The sequence below is a fragment of the Bombus flavifrons genome, chromosome 5 (genome assembly GCF_040668555.2).
Source record: "Bombus flavifrons isolate JBK064 chromosome 5, iyBomFlav1_principal, whole genome shotgun sequence".
Taxonomy (NCBI): domain Eukaryota; kingdom Metazoa; phylum Arthropoda; class Insecta; order Hymenoptera; family Apidae; genus Bombus; species Bombus flavifrons.
In genome coordinates, this window is record NC_138446.1 from 1,906,954 (window position 1) to 1,923,577 (window position 16,624).

General features: G+C 45.9%; 1 protein-coding gene and 1 long non-coding RNA gene across 3 annotated transcripts in view; both read right to left on the reverse strand.

The window, feature by feature from the left end:
• The window catches only part of Phlpp (PH domain leucine-rich repeat protein phosphatase), a 94,740-nt gene that overhangs the window by 29,146 nt on the left and 48,970 nt on the right, over positions 1–16,624 (reverse strand). Inside the window, exon 5 of the mRNA XM_069112819.1 lies at positions 16,361–16,593. Within this exon, the coding sequence (XP_068968920.1) occupies positions 16,361–16,593 (233 nt within the window). The remainder of the gene's footprint in view (positions 1–16,360; positions 16,594–16,624) is intronic.
• On the reverse strand, positions 8,694–16,348 carry LOC138179729 (uncharacterized). Of its 2 annotated transcripts, none has more exons than XR_011173106.1 (3): positions 16,084–16,348; positions 14,605–15,999; positions 8,694–14,190 (listed from the first exon to the last, which is right to left on the reverse strand). It is a non-coding gene; the product is annotated as an uncharacterized LOC138179729 (long non-coding RNA). The 2 variants fall into 2 exon arrangements; XR_011173105.1 differs by lacking the exon at positions 8,694–14,190 and having other exon boundaries at positions 14,203–15,033; positions 15,124–15,999.

Consider the following 16,624-nt stretch of genomic DNA (forward strand, 5'->3'; position numbering starts at 1 on the left):
CAGATACAACGACTGCGAGGGGAACGGCCCGGAGGAGGCTATGGAGACGGAGCCTTCCCCAACGTGAGCGGAAGAAGAGGAGGAGGACAACTGCTCCTGCAGTGCAATCTTAACCGCTCCCGCCGTGCTCAGGACTTAATGTTTCAGAGCTTGACGGAGCGGCGGATTGCTCTGGCGGCAGTGGCTGAGCCATACTGCATTCCCGACGCGTCGCGAGGCGCTGGAGATCTGACCGGCTCGGTCGCCATATTCTGGACTGGAATTGCGGGAAGCCCTTCCTGCTCGGTAATTGAGCGCGGACGGGGCTTCGTGGCCGTGAAATGGGGCGACCTGGCCGTGGTAGCCATCTACGTGTCGCCCAACATCAGCCAGGCAGAATACGCCTCCTTTCTGGACGGACTCGCGGCTTGCACGAGACGTTTAGGCGCCTGCCCGTCACTGGTCCTCGGGGACTTCAACGCCCACTCAACGGCGTGGGGCTCCCGCCGGACCAACAGAAGGGGGCGCGAGGTACAGGATTGGGCGGCCGCACTCGACCTCCGACTTATGAACCGGGGGTCGTCCAGCACGTGCGTGGCGTGGCGGGGCGAGTCCATAGTGGACCTCACATGGGCAAACCCCGCCGCATCCCGCCGCGTTTCCGGTTGGGAGGTCTCCCCGGAAGAGACCCTCTCGGACCATCTCTACATCGTGATGGAGGTGGCGGTTGGCGGCGCGACGGGCTACCGTTCGTCGGATGCGCGCGGGCCTACCGGCCCACCGGGAAGGAGAAGAAAATTCCCGCGATGGGCGGTGACGCGGCGCGACGAGGACTTCATGGCGGCGGCCGCTATAGCCGTGGCTTGGTTAGAAGAATCCCCGACCGAGGAGGACGCGGAAGCAGGAGCGACCCGGCTGAGACGCGACATGCACGCGATCTGTGATTCGTGTATGCCGCGGTCTGGAACGCCGCGCCGCGCCGGCGCTGTGTACTGGTGGTCCGAGGAGATCGCTCGTCTCCGCGAGGCGTGTATCCACGCTCGGCGCCAATACACCAGATCCCGCCGTAGACGGCGGGAGGACGAAGGCACAGTGGCTCGCCTGTACGAGGCCTACCGCGAAGCGCGGAGGCCCCTCCAACAAGCTATCAAGGAGGCGAAGAGGCGGGCCTGGAACGAGCTTCTGGCCAGCCTCGACTCTGATCCCTGGGGGCGTCCTTACAAGATGGTATTGAACAAACTCCGTCCATGGGCGCCTCCCTTAACGGAGAGCATGGACCCTCGGTTCCTGGAGGAGGTCGTCGGCACCCTGTTTCCGGGAGCAGCGAATGAGGGAGTGGGCACCTTTACCAAAGAGGAGGAGCAGGAATCCCAGCCGCTGGAAGAGGAACCACGGGTCACTGCGGGGAGTTGGAGCCCGGAATCGAGGGTCACCGAGGAAGAACTGGCCAGGGCCGTCGAGAGGATCGGAGCGCGGAGAGCTCCGGGTCCTGATGGAGTCCCGGCCCGCCTGTGGAGGGACGTCGCCGGGGTCTTGGCCCCGAGACTAATGCGTCTGTTCGACGGATGCCTGTCTCGAGGTGAATTCCCTACTTCGTGGAAGGAGGGGCGGATGGTCCTACTGCCGAAGCCGGGGCGCTCTCCAGACTCGCCTTCCGCCTTCCGGCCGGTGTGCCTTTTGGACGAGGCGGGCAAGCTGCTGGAGAGAGTGATAGCTGCCCGCCTGGAGTCGCATTTGTCCCGGAGCGTGCCCGGGTTGCACGATGGCCAGTTCGGTTTCCGGAGGGGGCGGTCTACGACCGACGCTGTCGCCCGTGTCCGCTCCCTTGTCGAGGGGGCCGAGCGGTGTGGTTACGTGGCGTTGGCCGTATCGCTGGACGTGGTCAACGCCTTCAACAGCATCCCGTGGGACAGAATATGCCGGGCCCTCGAATTTCATCGCGTACCCGCGTATCTGCGGGATGTGGTCCGGGCTTTCCTCCGGGACCGGAGTATCGTCTACACCGTCCGGGGAGGGGGGGTGACCGGGAGGGCTGTACACCGCGGGGTCCCGCAAGGTTCGGTGTTGGGCCCGTTGCTGTGGAACATCGCGTACGACGCGGTGCTTCGGACGCCGATGCCTCCGAACTCGGCGCTGACGTGCTACGCCGACGACACGTTGGTGCTGGTCTGGGGCACGGCATGGGGTAGAACCGTCCGCCTGGCGGAGCTGGCGGTGGCCTGCGTGGTCGCCGAAATCAAGCGATTGGGACTGAGGGTGTCCCCTGAGAAGTCCGAGGCAATGTGGTTTTGCCGCAAGGCCGATCACGGGACGCCCCCAGCGGGTTACCGCCTGAGGTTGGAAGGGACTGAGATCGGGGTCGGGACCAGCATGAAGTATCTGGGCCTGACCCTCGACAGCCACTGGACCTTCGGCGTTCACTTCGAGCGCCTGGCGCCGTCCGTCGAGGCGACGGCGAACGCCTTAGGACGTCTACTGCCTCGGCTGGGCGGGCCCGGCGTCGGGGTGCGCCGGCTGTACGCCGGCGTGGTGCGATCGAGGCTCCTCTACGGGGCTCCGGTCTGGGCGGAGGACCTGATGACCAATCGTCGCAGTCTCCTAGTAGTCAGGAGACTGCACAGGACAGTGGCCATCAGGATAGCGAGGGGCTTCCGCACCATTTCGGCGGCGGCGGCAGCGGTGCTCGCCGGATTTCCCCCGTTCGAATTGCAGGCCCTGAGGTGCCGTGAGATTTATCTCCACACTCGGGGTCTGTCGGACGGGGCGGGCCCGGGGGGCGCCGACGTCGGGGTTCGGGCTCGGCGAACTTTGCTCGACAGATGGCGCGCCAGCCTCGACACGAGAGCGGGTGCGCCGGGGATAAGAGTCCTCGGGGCCGTCCTTCCAAACTGGGACGTTTGGTTGGACGGCGGCGGGCCTCCCCTGACCTACAGGGTGACGCAGGTGCTCACCGGACACGGTTGCTTCGGTGAGTATCTGCACCGAATCGGGAAGGAGGCGACCGCGCGCTGCCACCACTGCGATGCGAGTGTGGATTCGGCGCAGCACACGCTGGAATACTGCCCGGCGTGGGCGCGGCCGCGCCACGACCTCATCGTGGAAATCGGCGGGGATCTTTCGCCTCCGGTGATTTTCGAAGCACTGTTGACAAACGAGAGAAGGAGGAGGGCCGTGACCTCCTTCTGTGAACAGGTCATGCTTCGAAAAGAGGCTGCGGAGAGGGTGAGGGTGCGGTACTCTCACCCTGAAAGGAACGACCGGCGAGGGCGCGGCAGGGGTCATGGACGCGCTTCGGTGAGAAGCACTAGGTCCGCCGCGTCCCCCGGCGGGGTACAAACTTAGGCGCTGGCAGCTCAGCGCCCCCGGGGCCGCAGAGCAGCCCGGTAGGGGAACCGGACTGCCTGGCACGGCGGCCCCGGCGACGAGGCGCGGTGTGACGTGGCCGCACACCGCTTCACTATGTGACGTATTGAGCGCGGAGGGGGGCCCGGTGTATCGCTTACACCGGTTCCCGGGCCCCTCTCGATCGCAGCCGTGACGGTCATCGTGGAGGTTTTAGTCGGTTGGAGTCCGGCACTACCACGCCGCTTTTCCCCAGAAGCGACCTGGTGTCCGCGCGGATTTCCTCCACGTTAAACAAAAAAAAAAAAAAAAAAGTGTTGTCAGTGTCACGTAAAATTAAGGCTTGGGATTTAAAGACAAGAAGATTGAGCCGTAACACAACTACTATCTTTCTTTTCTATCGAACTTTATTGAATAACACGACTTAATAAGCACAGTTTACGCGACTGATCTGAGAGATGTTGACTGATGGGAGGATTTAGTTTCAGTCCAGAGACTCGGTGTGGGAGTGCCCTTTGAGCTAACAACGCGGATTCATTGTTCACACTTTTCGTTAGGAAAAGTGAGGGTAACAGGATTAATACACAGGATTAATAAACTGAAAGTTTAAGTTTATGGTGGGTTCTTGGGCTTATTGAGGGTACGCGGTGAGAACCTGCACACATTTGGCCTCAGATGTGGATTGACGTCACACCAGCGTGGTGGAAAAGTGTTGTCCTCGTTGGGGATGGTGTTGTCAGCGTTGTCAAGGTCAAGGAGTGTGGTCGGCGTGAAAGAGAATCGTTGCGACGAGAAGAGTTAGTGACGAATGATGACTGCGTGCATGTAGACTGACGGAACATCATGCTTGATTTTGTGTTGGCGTGAACGATATTGAAATAAATCATACCGTTACCAAACTTACTAACACTATTATTTTTCCCCCATATATAACTACTTTCTAATCGATATATCCTTCGCGATTAACAGAACGGTTCAACGACCTAGTTCACCTGGAGCACCGATCCTCGAGTGGACGCCGAGCCATCTCGTTTGATCCAAACAGAGGCGGTGCTCGGGAAATTCCAGAAAAAGTTGGGAGTCGCGTCAGGTGAGATAAGGCCCCCGGCCGTATCTTCTGCTCTGTCGCAATTTACGGGGCGAACAACTGGGGATTGGAGGTGGGGGAATAGGAACAGCGAGCCAGAAATACAGTGAGGAAATATAGGAAGTGTCCTGGGGATACGGCGGAAACAGAACTTCGACTTGGCGAGAGGAACGGCCTTCTGCCTCGGCGAGAAGTCTTTTATCGGAGGTGGAACAGAGGGGGTGGTAGAAGTCGCGGCGTGGTGACGCGAAAGCGGAGCAGATATTTGATACACGCGAGCTCCATGACGATATTTAAATAACGAGATAAGCATTCTTCCGTGCTCTAGTCGATAAACTCGTTCCTTGTCGTTCCTTGTTCCTCCAGTTCCTGTTTTCGAGGGTTCTATCGGTGTTCTAGGTTGGCACAGCCAATCGACGATACGCGGGACGATGGTTTCTGATAGAGCAAGTGCTTTTGGCATAGGTTGGGGAAACGCGAGGTATGAGTATGTTTAGGATAACGAACTGCAGTACAAGTTTATAGCATGCACGGGACGTACGAACCTTTGTTGGATCTCCGACGATAATTATTTTGAAAGAAAATTTTTGCTTGCTTTCAAAGGGGATTCTTTTCTGATATTTAAGAACCTTGTGAATTTTAAAGGATTCTATCAGAACATCACAATAATCGTACAAATTTCGATAAAATTTTTATCGAAATAATTATTTTCCAATAAAAATATCATATTCTATTTGTTTTGTTACATTATCTTGAATAACGTAACTGTGTTAACCCGTTCCTCGTTGTTCCATCAACGGTATTAAAAAAACTTCACGACGTCTGTCTAAGTTTCCTAATAACCTGGAAGCGCCATCAACTGAAGAAATATCTGTGTTGTCGTGACAGAGCGAGGAAAAGACAAGGAAAATGTTGGAAAAACGAGCAGTCCCGTTCGTCGATCCAGTTCGTTACTTAATATCTTTATCGGAAGAGCAAGCATCTAGCTCGAACGGACGCATTCTGCCCGCAATTCGAAGCTTCCAGCCACTCGAGGCTGGATTCGCCCCGAAGCGAAGACGAGTCTCTGTCTGTCGATCCTTCCTTCCTTCTCTTTTTCTCGCTTATGTGCACCGACCAGAGAGCTTTCAAATCGATGTACGACGCGATGAATTATGAAACTCGTAATTTAGTCGGACTCTTTCGGAATGTAAAAACGGGTCGACGAATTTCGTGGCCACCGGCACCGATTCTGCAGGGTCAATCACTTTGATCACGAACGATCATCAATTCGGAAAGGTAACGCGTCTCATGGTAGGGACACAGAAGAGAATTTGAAGAGAGAAAAAGAAGAGATCAGTGCAGGATATTGTTTCGTCTTGATCGATTTCTGAACGACGAATACAGCCGATGCAGAAGAATTGAAGGGAAATTTTTCTGCATCGGCTTAAATAAATGCAATGGAATGTAATAGATAATGTTACCTTCTGTTTTTAGATAAAATAAATAAAATTTCATCGAGTCTATATAATACTATTTTTAATATTATTAATGAATTCAATATTTTAATTGTTTCTTTTCTATTGGACACGACATAATGAAAATGTTTTCTAGCGATACTAGAGTAAGCCCAGTTTACTTAGAAATAATAGAAAAGGAATGTTACCGCGAGTAGGAAATATTTTTTAAGCTTCCCTCGAGAAAAACAGGAGAGAAAATACGCGAGATATAAAGTTTCGAAGAGTTAGAGGTCAACGGAGAATCGAAGAAAATTACATTCAACATTGGAAAAGAAATATACAGAGATACGTGTCTTGGTATAAAGTTTTGAGAAATCTTAAATTTTCATCGTTGTAGAAATAAACAAGCATTCAAATGGAGTGGAATTCAGCTTATTTATTATTAGTGTCTGGTGTTCGATCTTCTTCTTTATAAATATTTCATACTGATTTTCAGACAGTAAGTAAAAGAAGACTTCTACACGCGAGAAGGAGTCTTCTCAAGAAGTTACGCTAGAATTAAAATTTGAAAACCTAACTTTCCAAATTTGCTAAATGTAAATTTTTTAAGTAGTGGTCGTAATAAACATTTTATGAAAAGCTGTCTAACAGAAATTACGATACTTTTCTAATACAATTGTAATCTAGTAGTATGTAATAATTACATTAACTTGAACAAAAATGTTTAACTTTTTCTGTACTAAGTTCCATTGTTAGTAAATACGCTATAATAGCGCTCCTAGATAAATAATTTATTTCCTCAGTAATTCAACTCTTTACAGATCGCTGCTTTTACGGCCAAACGCAAATTACTTCTTTCCGCTTTTCTTACCGACTGTAGATGGCGCCAGCAATCACGGATTGTTAATAATTTTCATCGAACAATTCTTTTAACCACGATCTTTCCCTTCGTACGCTGATCCATAAATTTGAAACACGGTACAAATGCGATTTCCTCGACAAATTGATTAAAAGCCGTTTCGTAACTTTCGAACGGGAAGAAGCGACGTTCCCTGGAAGTGCAAAGTTTTTCTTCAACTAAAACACGCGTCTCCACTACCACAGACGAAATACTTGCTTTGTCTTGTACTCGTCTGTGCTGTAAGTCAAAGAGTAGTACTATGGAAGTGTAAATGTGTTTTTAATTGAGAAAAAATGTACAAATAGTTATATTTATTATTAAGACAAATTGTCGAGAATGTCACCTGAGTTATTACCCTTCTGCCTGCTTCTTTGTAGCAACTGGAAAAGATTCTTACCACTGCGAGAATTTTTTGAAAATCAGCGTAGGGCAAAAACTGGTTTTCTTGCTCTCTGAATCTTTGCTGCATCTGCGATGAACGCCAGTTACCGACATGTTGTTTTGTCGTTTTTTATCTCGTATCTCGTAGTTACTCGAGCTTTGGTCATTTGACGCCTGTTTTCGTGGAAAACTGCGTTCTGAGAAATTTCTCTTCTCTATAAAGTTTTCAAATTGTCTGAATTTGAGGGGACGACATGGTGGGAAGCGCGCAATCGGCTGTGCACGTCGCACGAGTAGTTCTATGGTCGAAAAATGTTCGAGCGTGATTTAAGATTTACAGCCGGTGCTGGTCGGAGATTGAAAAAGATTCTGGAACTTCATCGCGTGTAAGACATTTTGGACATTTCTAGTCCAGTACTTCACTAAGAGTACAAACTTCGTGCACTGGAAGAATTTTGTTATTCGATCGACCAGCAAGTCCAGCGTGCATACACAGTAAAATTTTGTCAATCTAAGAACTTCCTCCTTTTTTTTTAATTCTTCAAGAGTTAAAATAATGTTAAATAGAACGCACAGGACGTACACAACAGCCGTTAAAGCGGTTTAGCTTCGACGAGTTTACCCTCTGCGCGATAGTTTCGCGCGAACGCTTCTCCGGAAGAGTATACTTTAATCAGTACGTATTCTTTGATCGTGTCACGCGGTAGTCTTCAACGTTTCAAGGACCCTTGAAGACGATTTTTACACAGAAGAGAGAGAAAAAAAAGCCGAGGATGAAGGGAGGGTGACGGATCTCTTCTGCACGCGTTTGTGTCTTCTCTTTGTGTGCTTGCTAACGAGCGGAAATTCATGTGAACTCGTGTCCGTAACTCGCTCCCTCTAGAGACGATCCTCCGACGGAATAATGGCGGAAGCCGGAATGTCACTCGACGCCGAAGCGAGAAAACTCAACACGCTAAGGGGGATGGATGCCTAAGCTGGAAATAAATCAAAGAGATTCGCTGAAAGCCGAGTAGCGACTTCTTTTCTTCCTTTTGTTTTCGATCTTTGAACGTTTCGCGGGTCTTTTGCGGATAAGTTTCGAAAGATTCTTTTGAATTAATGAGCAAGAAATGGCGGACGTAGGGAGCGTGGAAGGATTAACCTCTTAAGGGTCCAGCTTTGACGAAATTCACCCAGAGAGGGTGAGGTCTACTTTTCTCCTCGGTACGTCTGAACCTCAAACGAAGCATTTTCTGCAACTTTTTTGCTTCCCGCTTAATAAACTGAGTTTACAAATGAAACGTTCCCTAAGCATCGAGCGAACTGTAAAATTTGTTTCAACTCCGCTTAAAAAAAAAGCAAAAGAATTGGTCCGTTGTATGATACGTGTAATACAACAAGTTATTGTACACTGCGAATGGTACTGTCTATGCCATGTATAAAAAGAAAGAATGCCATAAGAACGAAAGCATATAATCTATTGGGAAGAATAAAATCTATTTCATCAAATATTCCGTTTCTTTCGATCGTGAGAAATTTCCAACGATAGGAAATTTAAACGTGTTGGCGCATTCGTCGTCATTTTCAACCAAAGCCATCAAACGTCGAAACAATCGGCTCGATAACAAACTTTTTATCGCGCCAAGATCGCGAGCAAGTTCCTCAGTTCTGGAAAATTCGACGTCTGTATTACATTCGAACGATGTTAAGACTTTTAAGGACGAACAGTTAGAAACAGGGGGTTGAGGGGGTCGGCCAGGAGAGGTGGTGGAAATCGAAGGGATGTTGTAAGCGGTAACTTTCGCGAACTGCCTTTCAGCGATTAAGAAGAAACTTTCGCGATTTACAGTGGATTTCGCCGCAGACCTCGACGATCCAATCGAAGATTTACGACTGAAATCGCCATTTGAACTTTATATCTTCTCGAACAACTTCGAAATTGGAGACGCTTGTAAGTATCGCGGCTCTGAGCACCGTTATCCGCCTCGGTTTTCTTTACGTTTAATTGTACCGAATCCGGTATAGAATCTCGATTGAAAGAAGTTTATTAAACGATTATTAAAATGGTCTCTTGTCGATATAATGACATAAGGATCAGTATTCAGATTCGGAGGATTATCCGAACAAAGAATGGAAATTTACAGCCCCGCTGCATTTAGTAGCTACGAGAAACAATTTTTATGAAATCAGTTTTTTAAACCTTCTGCTCCTTTTTTCATCGTTTTATTCATTCCGATTTTGACCATCAGAATTTTTCATTTAAATTCAGTAAAACATCGAAAGAAATAAAATTCGTGCACATTACAGTTTGAACACACAAGGACTGGGTATAGAACTGACCGAATCGCCGACAAATCTCAAAATCTACCTCTATACCGTGAACCCGAAAGAGAGCGGTACAGTAACTTCCTGAAAGCTTTCGAATAACTTCAAAGGCCGAGCAATAAATAGCCGAAAAACTGCTACTCCTAATTTCCAGCCATTCGTGTGGCTGATAGTTCCGTTCATCCTCTACCAACCCCCGAAGGGTCGTTTCCTTTTCTCCGGCCGTCGAACGTATTGGAATTAGGCCGAAGCACGATGCCCGAATGGCGAATGGCAATTTTTCGTTTCGAGGTACGTACGTATATCGTCCGAAGAATACCGACGTAAATTTGCGAGTTCGAAAAATAAATTAAATATTTAGCATCGTTGTATCACCGCTGCTCCACAATAATATCGGTTGGGAAATTTTAATGTCTCGTTACAGTGGAAGCATCGTTGACCACGAAATAAATTCAACGAGGCGTGCCAGTATAAAATTGAACGAGACACGTGTCCTGTGTTAACGAGTGATGTACGAAATGCGAGTAGAACAGGATTTTTGTTCGTTGGACGATTGGACAGGTACCGTTTGCTATCGTATTTTAATATTTTATACGTTTCCAATATTTTATTATTATAATTCTGATGCTTGGTGGAAAATTTTTTTCAAACAGATAACCTTCTGAAACAAAGGCTTGTAAGTGAACCCTACCCACATAACGTTTATGATAACGTTAATTTCCTTTTGTTGCGTTAATTATCGTTGCACGTCGGATAATCAGCATTTAGATTAATTTTCCGTGAGTTTGAATACGGTTTCACCGTACTGGTATAGCAAATGTTCTAAAACAGTATGTATGAATGCGTGGCACTTCGATTTCGGCGAAGCACACCGAATTCCCACAGGCATGAAACGTAATGAATACGATTAATTAATGATGCAGTGGCACAGGAGATGCGAATAATCGCCCACTGTCTGCGTTCTCTAAATTCCCTGACGCTATGTGTATTTACAGTTGCACAGTTTATACTATTTAGTTTCAAGTTTCATTGGAACTAATTTGATCCATTAATTTAAATCACTTGAATCTAGGTAAGTAACTCGACCAATGTGTTCGAGACTTTTAGTATCTGCTCACATCAACTTTCGTATATCCAATCTTCAATCTGCTGCTATCAACTCTTGCCATCGTACATGGTGTTCATCCATCGATAAAACAATACACAAGCTCAAAATATCTCGCTTGCCGTTCACAAGTGTGCAAGTTTGTGAGCAATGATCGAGCAAGTTTCTTGCACGTATCAAAGCGGTGCAAACAGAACTTTGTATTCGCCAGATCGAACAGGGACCGCAGCAACGCGTCACGAGAATTTGTTACGAGGAATATTGATTTTGATTCAGTCGATTGAACGTTCGAATGTAGCCATGTGAACGTGATACACTGGAACGAAATACGAGATCATGATTCGGATAAATATCGTCGCTAAATATTCACCGATCAACGATACAAATAGGATGGCGCGCTCGGGTTCTCCTACTCGAGCTGCGTGTGTCGTTGGCTCATCCCTGAATAATTCAACGCACGCGCTGGCCATTTTCCTGCTTTCCTCGTTTCCCGTCAAAGTGTCCGACCTAACGAAACGACGATGCTGGGATCGTTTAATTTTTGATCCACGTCATGTCCTGGTGTTTCGATGATAATGCGGTTGCTGCTCATTTATCTCCTGTTCCGAGCGGTCGCTAACGCGGAGGAGCAGTAGATTTTGTTATATGCGACGAGAAAAAACAACGTTTATATGAACTGCCACGTTATGAAACAAAATATTTGTATAAAACATTAAAGTAGGAACATTAGAGTAGGAACGATAGATCGTTGAATTATTAAGTATGAGAAGAGTATGTCGTAATGTCGATATGCAAACGTGAGGATATATAATCTACGAAGAACGTATTCAAAGCTCACAGGGCAAATTGTTCACTAGTTTGTTTAAGGTTAATTTGTCTAATACCGCGCGTCAGTATTGGTAATAGGCGATTATAAGCTGTTACGGCTACCGTAACGTCGATACTTGAAGCCATCAAAGTTGCTGTCTGCTAGAGGGAAAGGGGATAAATCCTCCTCCATAATTCATGTTATGTCTGCCAGCTAATATAGTTAATGCCGACCAGTTCACCTGGGCACCTGCGTCCGAAATACTTGCAAAATTTCCCAGCTAATATTTGCATTTTGCGACACGATCCACCATTTTCACCCTGAACATTCCATTTTGTGAAATTATTCACAAACGCAGAATGTTGTATTCATAGAACTATGAATTTGCGTAAAAGTCCGTAGTTTAATTATTACGCTACAGCATTTTCGAAATTGTGACGTATAACTAATAAAATAGGTAACTGTTGTATTCTCGTAATATTTATAGCTTCTTTCTCTATGTATATAAGTACGAAAATACAAAAGAATACAATAAAACAGGTTTTTAAATTTATGCTCCTACGATTTTGTGACATATAAATTGGAAAGAATTGGAAATGCGCAGGCAACGCGACTTCTATCGTTCTAAGATAAGAGATCGATCCGCGCATATCCCGAATAACTAGCAGTTTGCCAGCAGGTACATATATACGTAGAGAAGCAATAACGCGAAACGTTTTCGTAACGCTTCTGACGGAACACAAAAGACGTTCCAACCGCTTTCTTGTCTTTTCCTGCGGCCAATACTGACATTCCGTGATCTACATTTGGATATTAAAGTTTGTTCATCGTGATTTCATATTCCGACAACGCCCTTAGGCCAATGTTTGCATCATTTCGAATTCCTCCCGTTTTCGGTGCTCTGAATCACTCGATAGCATCAACCATCGTCTTTCTTATTCCCAATTGTCTTCTCGTAGCTCTTTTCGATTTCTCGATCATTCCGTCGTTATCCGGCTGAGATATAAAAGGACGCTCCTTCTTTTGATTTCTCCATGGCACTTGACGCGTCGCGTCGTCGACCTCCTCTCGGGAGGGAAACGTCTTTATGGATTTTATATACTGCAAATTGATATATGCGTGATCCCTTACATTACAGATTTCACATTCCATTTACATAATATCGAATTTTTCCAGTCGTATTAAAGAATTTAGAAATTTTTTTCGCCATGTGCACATCGCTCTCTGTTCGATAACAAAAAGAATGAGAAAAATCGTTCATCAGTATGGCACCTAATCTCGAGAATATTCAGAAACTCGCAAACAATAACACACGACGCGACATTTATTTTCATCATCGTTTCATCCTGCTTCCTTTCAGCTATAATTAACCCAGTTTCACAAGCAAAGTTCAAAGAACCACACGAAGCTCCACTATCGAACCTGCTGGTACCCGTGTGTGATCGGTAATCGTTCGCGTTTATGGTACAATTTCGGAGACGCCCGAACGCGTAAATCGAATTGGTCCCTGTGGATTAGTGTCCACAACACCTAGCCAACTATGGTGCACACGGGCAACTCCGGCATCTCTTCGTTATTGGTGGGACGATTCGATTAAGCTGCATCAAAACGCGGCGGATGCGCGTGTTTGGCCTCATTTGCGAATGTACGGTGCACCTTTCTGATTCAGTGGCCCGCCTGGATCGACATCCCGTAACGGTATTATCTTCTATCGTTTCCCTTTGCGTCGCTTCCTCTCCGCTCTTTGTCAATGTTTCCCTCGCTATAAAATTGCTTACGGATTATTCGCTTGATCGGATTTCATCCGAATGTTAATCTTTGTAATGTGCTACAGGATCGTCCTTTATTTCGAGGTAACAAAAGATTTGAACAAGCAAGTGCCGTAAATACATAGTTAAGCCTCAGACGGTTCGATGAATAAGGATACGAAAAAAAAGATATCGTTGCGAGTATTTAACAGCTAGTGCGTGGAATATCAAAACCGATATGTGTGGCAGCAGAAAACTAGGAAGAAGTAAATCACCGCTCGATGATTTAATTTATGATCTTCATATACTTTGATTCACATATCTCACGCTTATTTATCAATTTTTACACAAAATCCACGAAATCCTAAACCCTAACACCAAACTTCTTTTTCATCATTTCACAGACATGCCATCGGTCCGACGAGCCACACGATCGTAATCATCGAGTCGTGACCCCCCCCCCCCCGTTATTGGCTCCGGAAACCGCAATCGTCCGCGTGTGCACGCAGAAACTACTCGACGAAGTTTCGTGCACTAATATCGAGAAATATGAAATATCGAGCGGGCGATGCCGATTGAATTCTAGAGCGGGCCGTTTATTGAACCCACGGATTTTCTTTATTCCTGACAGGGTATCGGGTCTCGTGGTGAATGCAACCAGAGAGAGAATCGACGACTGGTATCTTTTTAAGGAAACGGACCTCGAAGTCGGCTAGAGCTGCCCGGGTCAATGGCTTCCTGCTACAAGCAAGGATATAATCCCATAAGTCAGTTCTGTGACCAGCGTTCAAACAAATATCGACGCGATTGTTCGATTCCCTCCGCGTCTAGCCAGCGACGGATAACGATCTCTGTCTGCGGAAAATGCAAAAGCATTGATCTCCTTCGATGGTTCGGCCGCCGGACTCTCCAGGTACTTTATTGAATCTCGTTCAGACTCGCGCGGCTAGTGAATTCTCGATTCTGAGGGAACACGTGCGCTACGATCGTGAATATTGCACCAGTGGTGGACCTTCGAAATGACCGCTTTATTGTGAGATACGTCGATTTTATACCTTCCAGAAATATCGTCGTTGGAATCAGCAGTGCAGGTCTAAGTGAATACAGAGAATCGACATTGATTTTGGAGTGATTTTATGGATATAAAATATTATATTGTTGCTTAATATGTAGTGTTTCAAGATAAACGACATGAATGAGTACTAGGTTGCTGTATATGAAGTATTGCTTCTCATTTAAATGAACATTGAATTTAACGCGAAATGAGAAATTTGTTATCACATGTACCTATACCTCTTAATTTTTAATATCAACAGACATTTTTAATTTGTAATATTTGTAATGGAAAATAGGTCGTTTCTCGTAAGCACGTAAATCTCCAACTATACCGTGCTCATAAGAAAACTAAGGAATATTTAAAAAATCCTCTTATATTTTTGTCCGCAACGTCGGCGAAAACTTACGATTTCTTCATAGCTACACCTCATTTCCACACAACTGTCTCTACCTGCCTCTCTCACTCTTTCTCGCTTTGTGAATATTATAACGAAAGCCCCTAGCCTCGGTTCGTCTGGTCCAGGAGCAGGGTGTTCGTTTCCAGGATGCCATGCAAAATTCAAGCGGCAAGGATAAGGATCGCTCATTCTTCCGCGAGTTAGCCTAGCCAGCTTCTCTGGAATTGCTTTCGCCGGCAGAAGCTTAAAGTTTAAGTCGGTCGCGATTGTCTGGCAAACATTCGCCCCTCGAAGATTGATTTCGACTTTGATATTCCTCTTGTGGAAGTCATCTTACTTTTGACACGTTTTTTATCTTTTTTCATTTCTTCTTCTTCTTCTTCGTTCTACTTTTCTACTTCTTTTATATTGCTTTCAGTGCACTGTTTGTTGCTAAAGTTGCGGCGTGAGAGTTTCGTGTCAAAGTCAATTTTATTTGACAACTTCCTCACGCGTTGCAAAGTCAAATAAATTATATTTATTTATAATAAATTGTATTGAATGCATTATTAGAACAAAAATTGTATTTATACCTTGGTTATTCCTTATTAATATTTGCACATTGTCCAAGAAAACTTGTATTAAAATTCGCCGTACAAGGTTCCCCTCAAAACTGCCACAAACAAAAACACGTATCCCCTCAATTTTCAAACTCTATTCTCTCCCAATTTCAGCTCAAATTTCCCATTTATTTTTTCACCACATTATTCCCCATTCCATCGTACCGTACACAAACTATTCGTACAGTGCACATAGAAAAATCTCTAAAACGAAACAATTTCACTTTCAATCTCGAAACTCTTCGAGACAAAATTTCAAATATCCCTTTCGAGTTTTTCCACGAACAAGCAAAGAGCTTTCACGCGGAGCAAACGCGACCACGATAAATATTTATTCCAAATTATTCGAACGAAGCTCAATTCCATTTCGTTCCATTTCATTCTGTTTTAGCGATGGTTCTTTAAAGGAAGAATAGAATATTCTTGGGTGGAAGCAAGCGTTAAAAATTAGATTGGAAATTAAATTGACCGTAGCCGAATGGCTTTTCTTCGGGGCGAAGGGACGGTTTCTTTGTAATCGTGCTCTTAATTGAAATTGGCAACTCGTTTAATCCCCCTTCGTCCGCAATTCGGTGAAACGCGTTCAGCGATTAAACTCTTCCACGTTTTGGCCGAGCGTCTTCTACCCGCGGAGAGTTTAATGTCGATAATTAGAATTAATTTCGCGAAAACCCTTGTGAACGCTAACGATTAAAATTAATTAATATTGATGTGGGGAAACGAGTGATAAAACTGTACAGTCGTGGGGAAGTTTTCGTTTAAATATTCGCGTGTGAGAAATTTGTTGAATAGTTGCCTCGACTTGCAGTTCATTATTCTAACAAATCTACGATCCACTAACCCTAAAATCTTAAAAAAAAAAAAAAAAAAAAATTAAAAAATACAGGATATTTCAGAAACAAGCGATCAAATTTTCATACCGTATTTTACTACCTTTAACCACTGACCGATAACCATAGGACCTTTATTCAGGTTAAAATTTTTAGGGTAATTTATCGAGACCATCTGAAACTCCCTGTATATCCATCCTCATACTCTGTTTTTACGCTTTGGTTGATACAATTTTCCTTTGAGCCACAGAGTCACTGAAGAAATAGCAAAAAGAAGTAAAACAGAAAAGAGTAAAGAAAGAAAATGTCTAAGACCGTGATCGATATATAGAAACGAAATTTCCTCGTTGTAAATTGTTCTGTCACGTTGTTTGACTTACCTGTTTAATCCAACTTTTCCACAAGTCTCTGTCCCAGGGGTGGTGAAAGCCGAGATATAAGTGCCTCGTCTCGCGATGGTGACTGTCCTCTTGTTGTTGACTCTGATGACACTGTTGAGTGACTCTTGGAAATCCAGTGATACGCAGTACGAGTTTGCCCAGACGTGACGGGGCATAGCAGACCGCACCCCCGCCAGTTAGTTCCATCCACTCTGGCCTAGACTCTGGACAGGCTAAAATCAGGATGATTGATATCAAATTTAG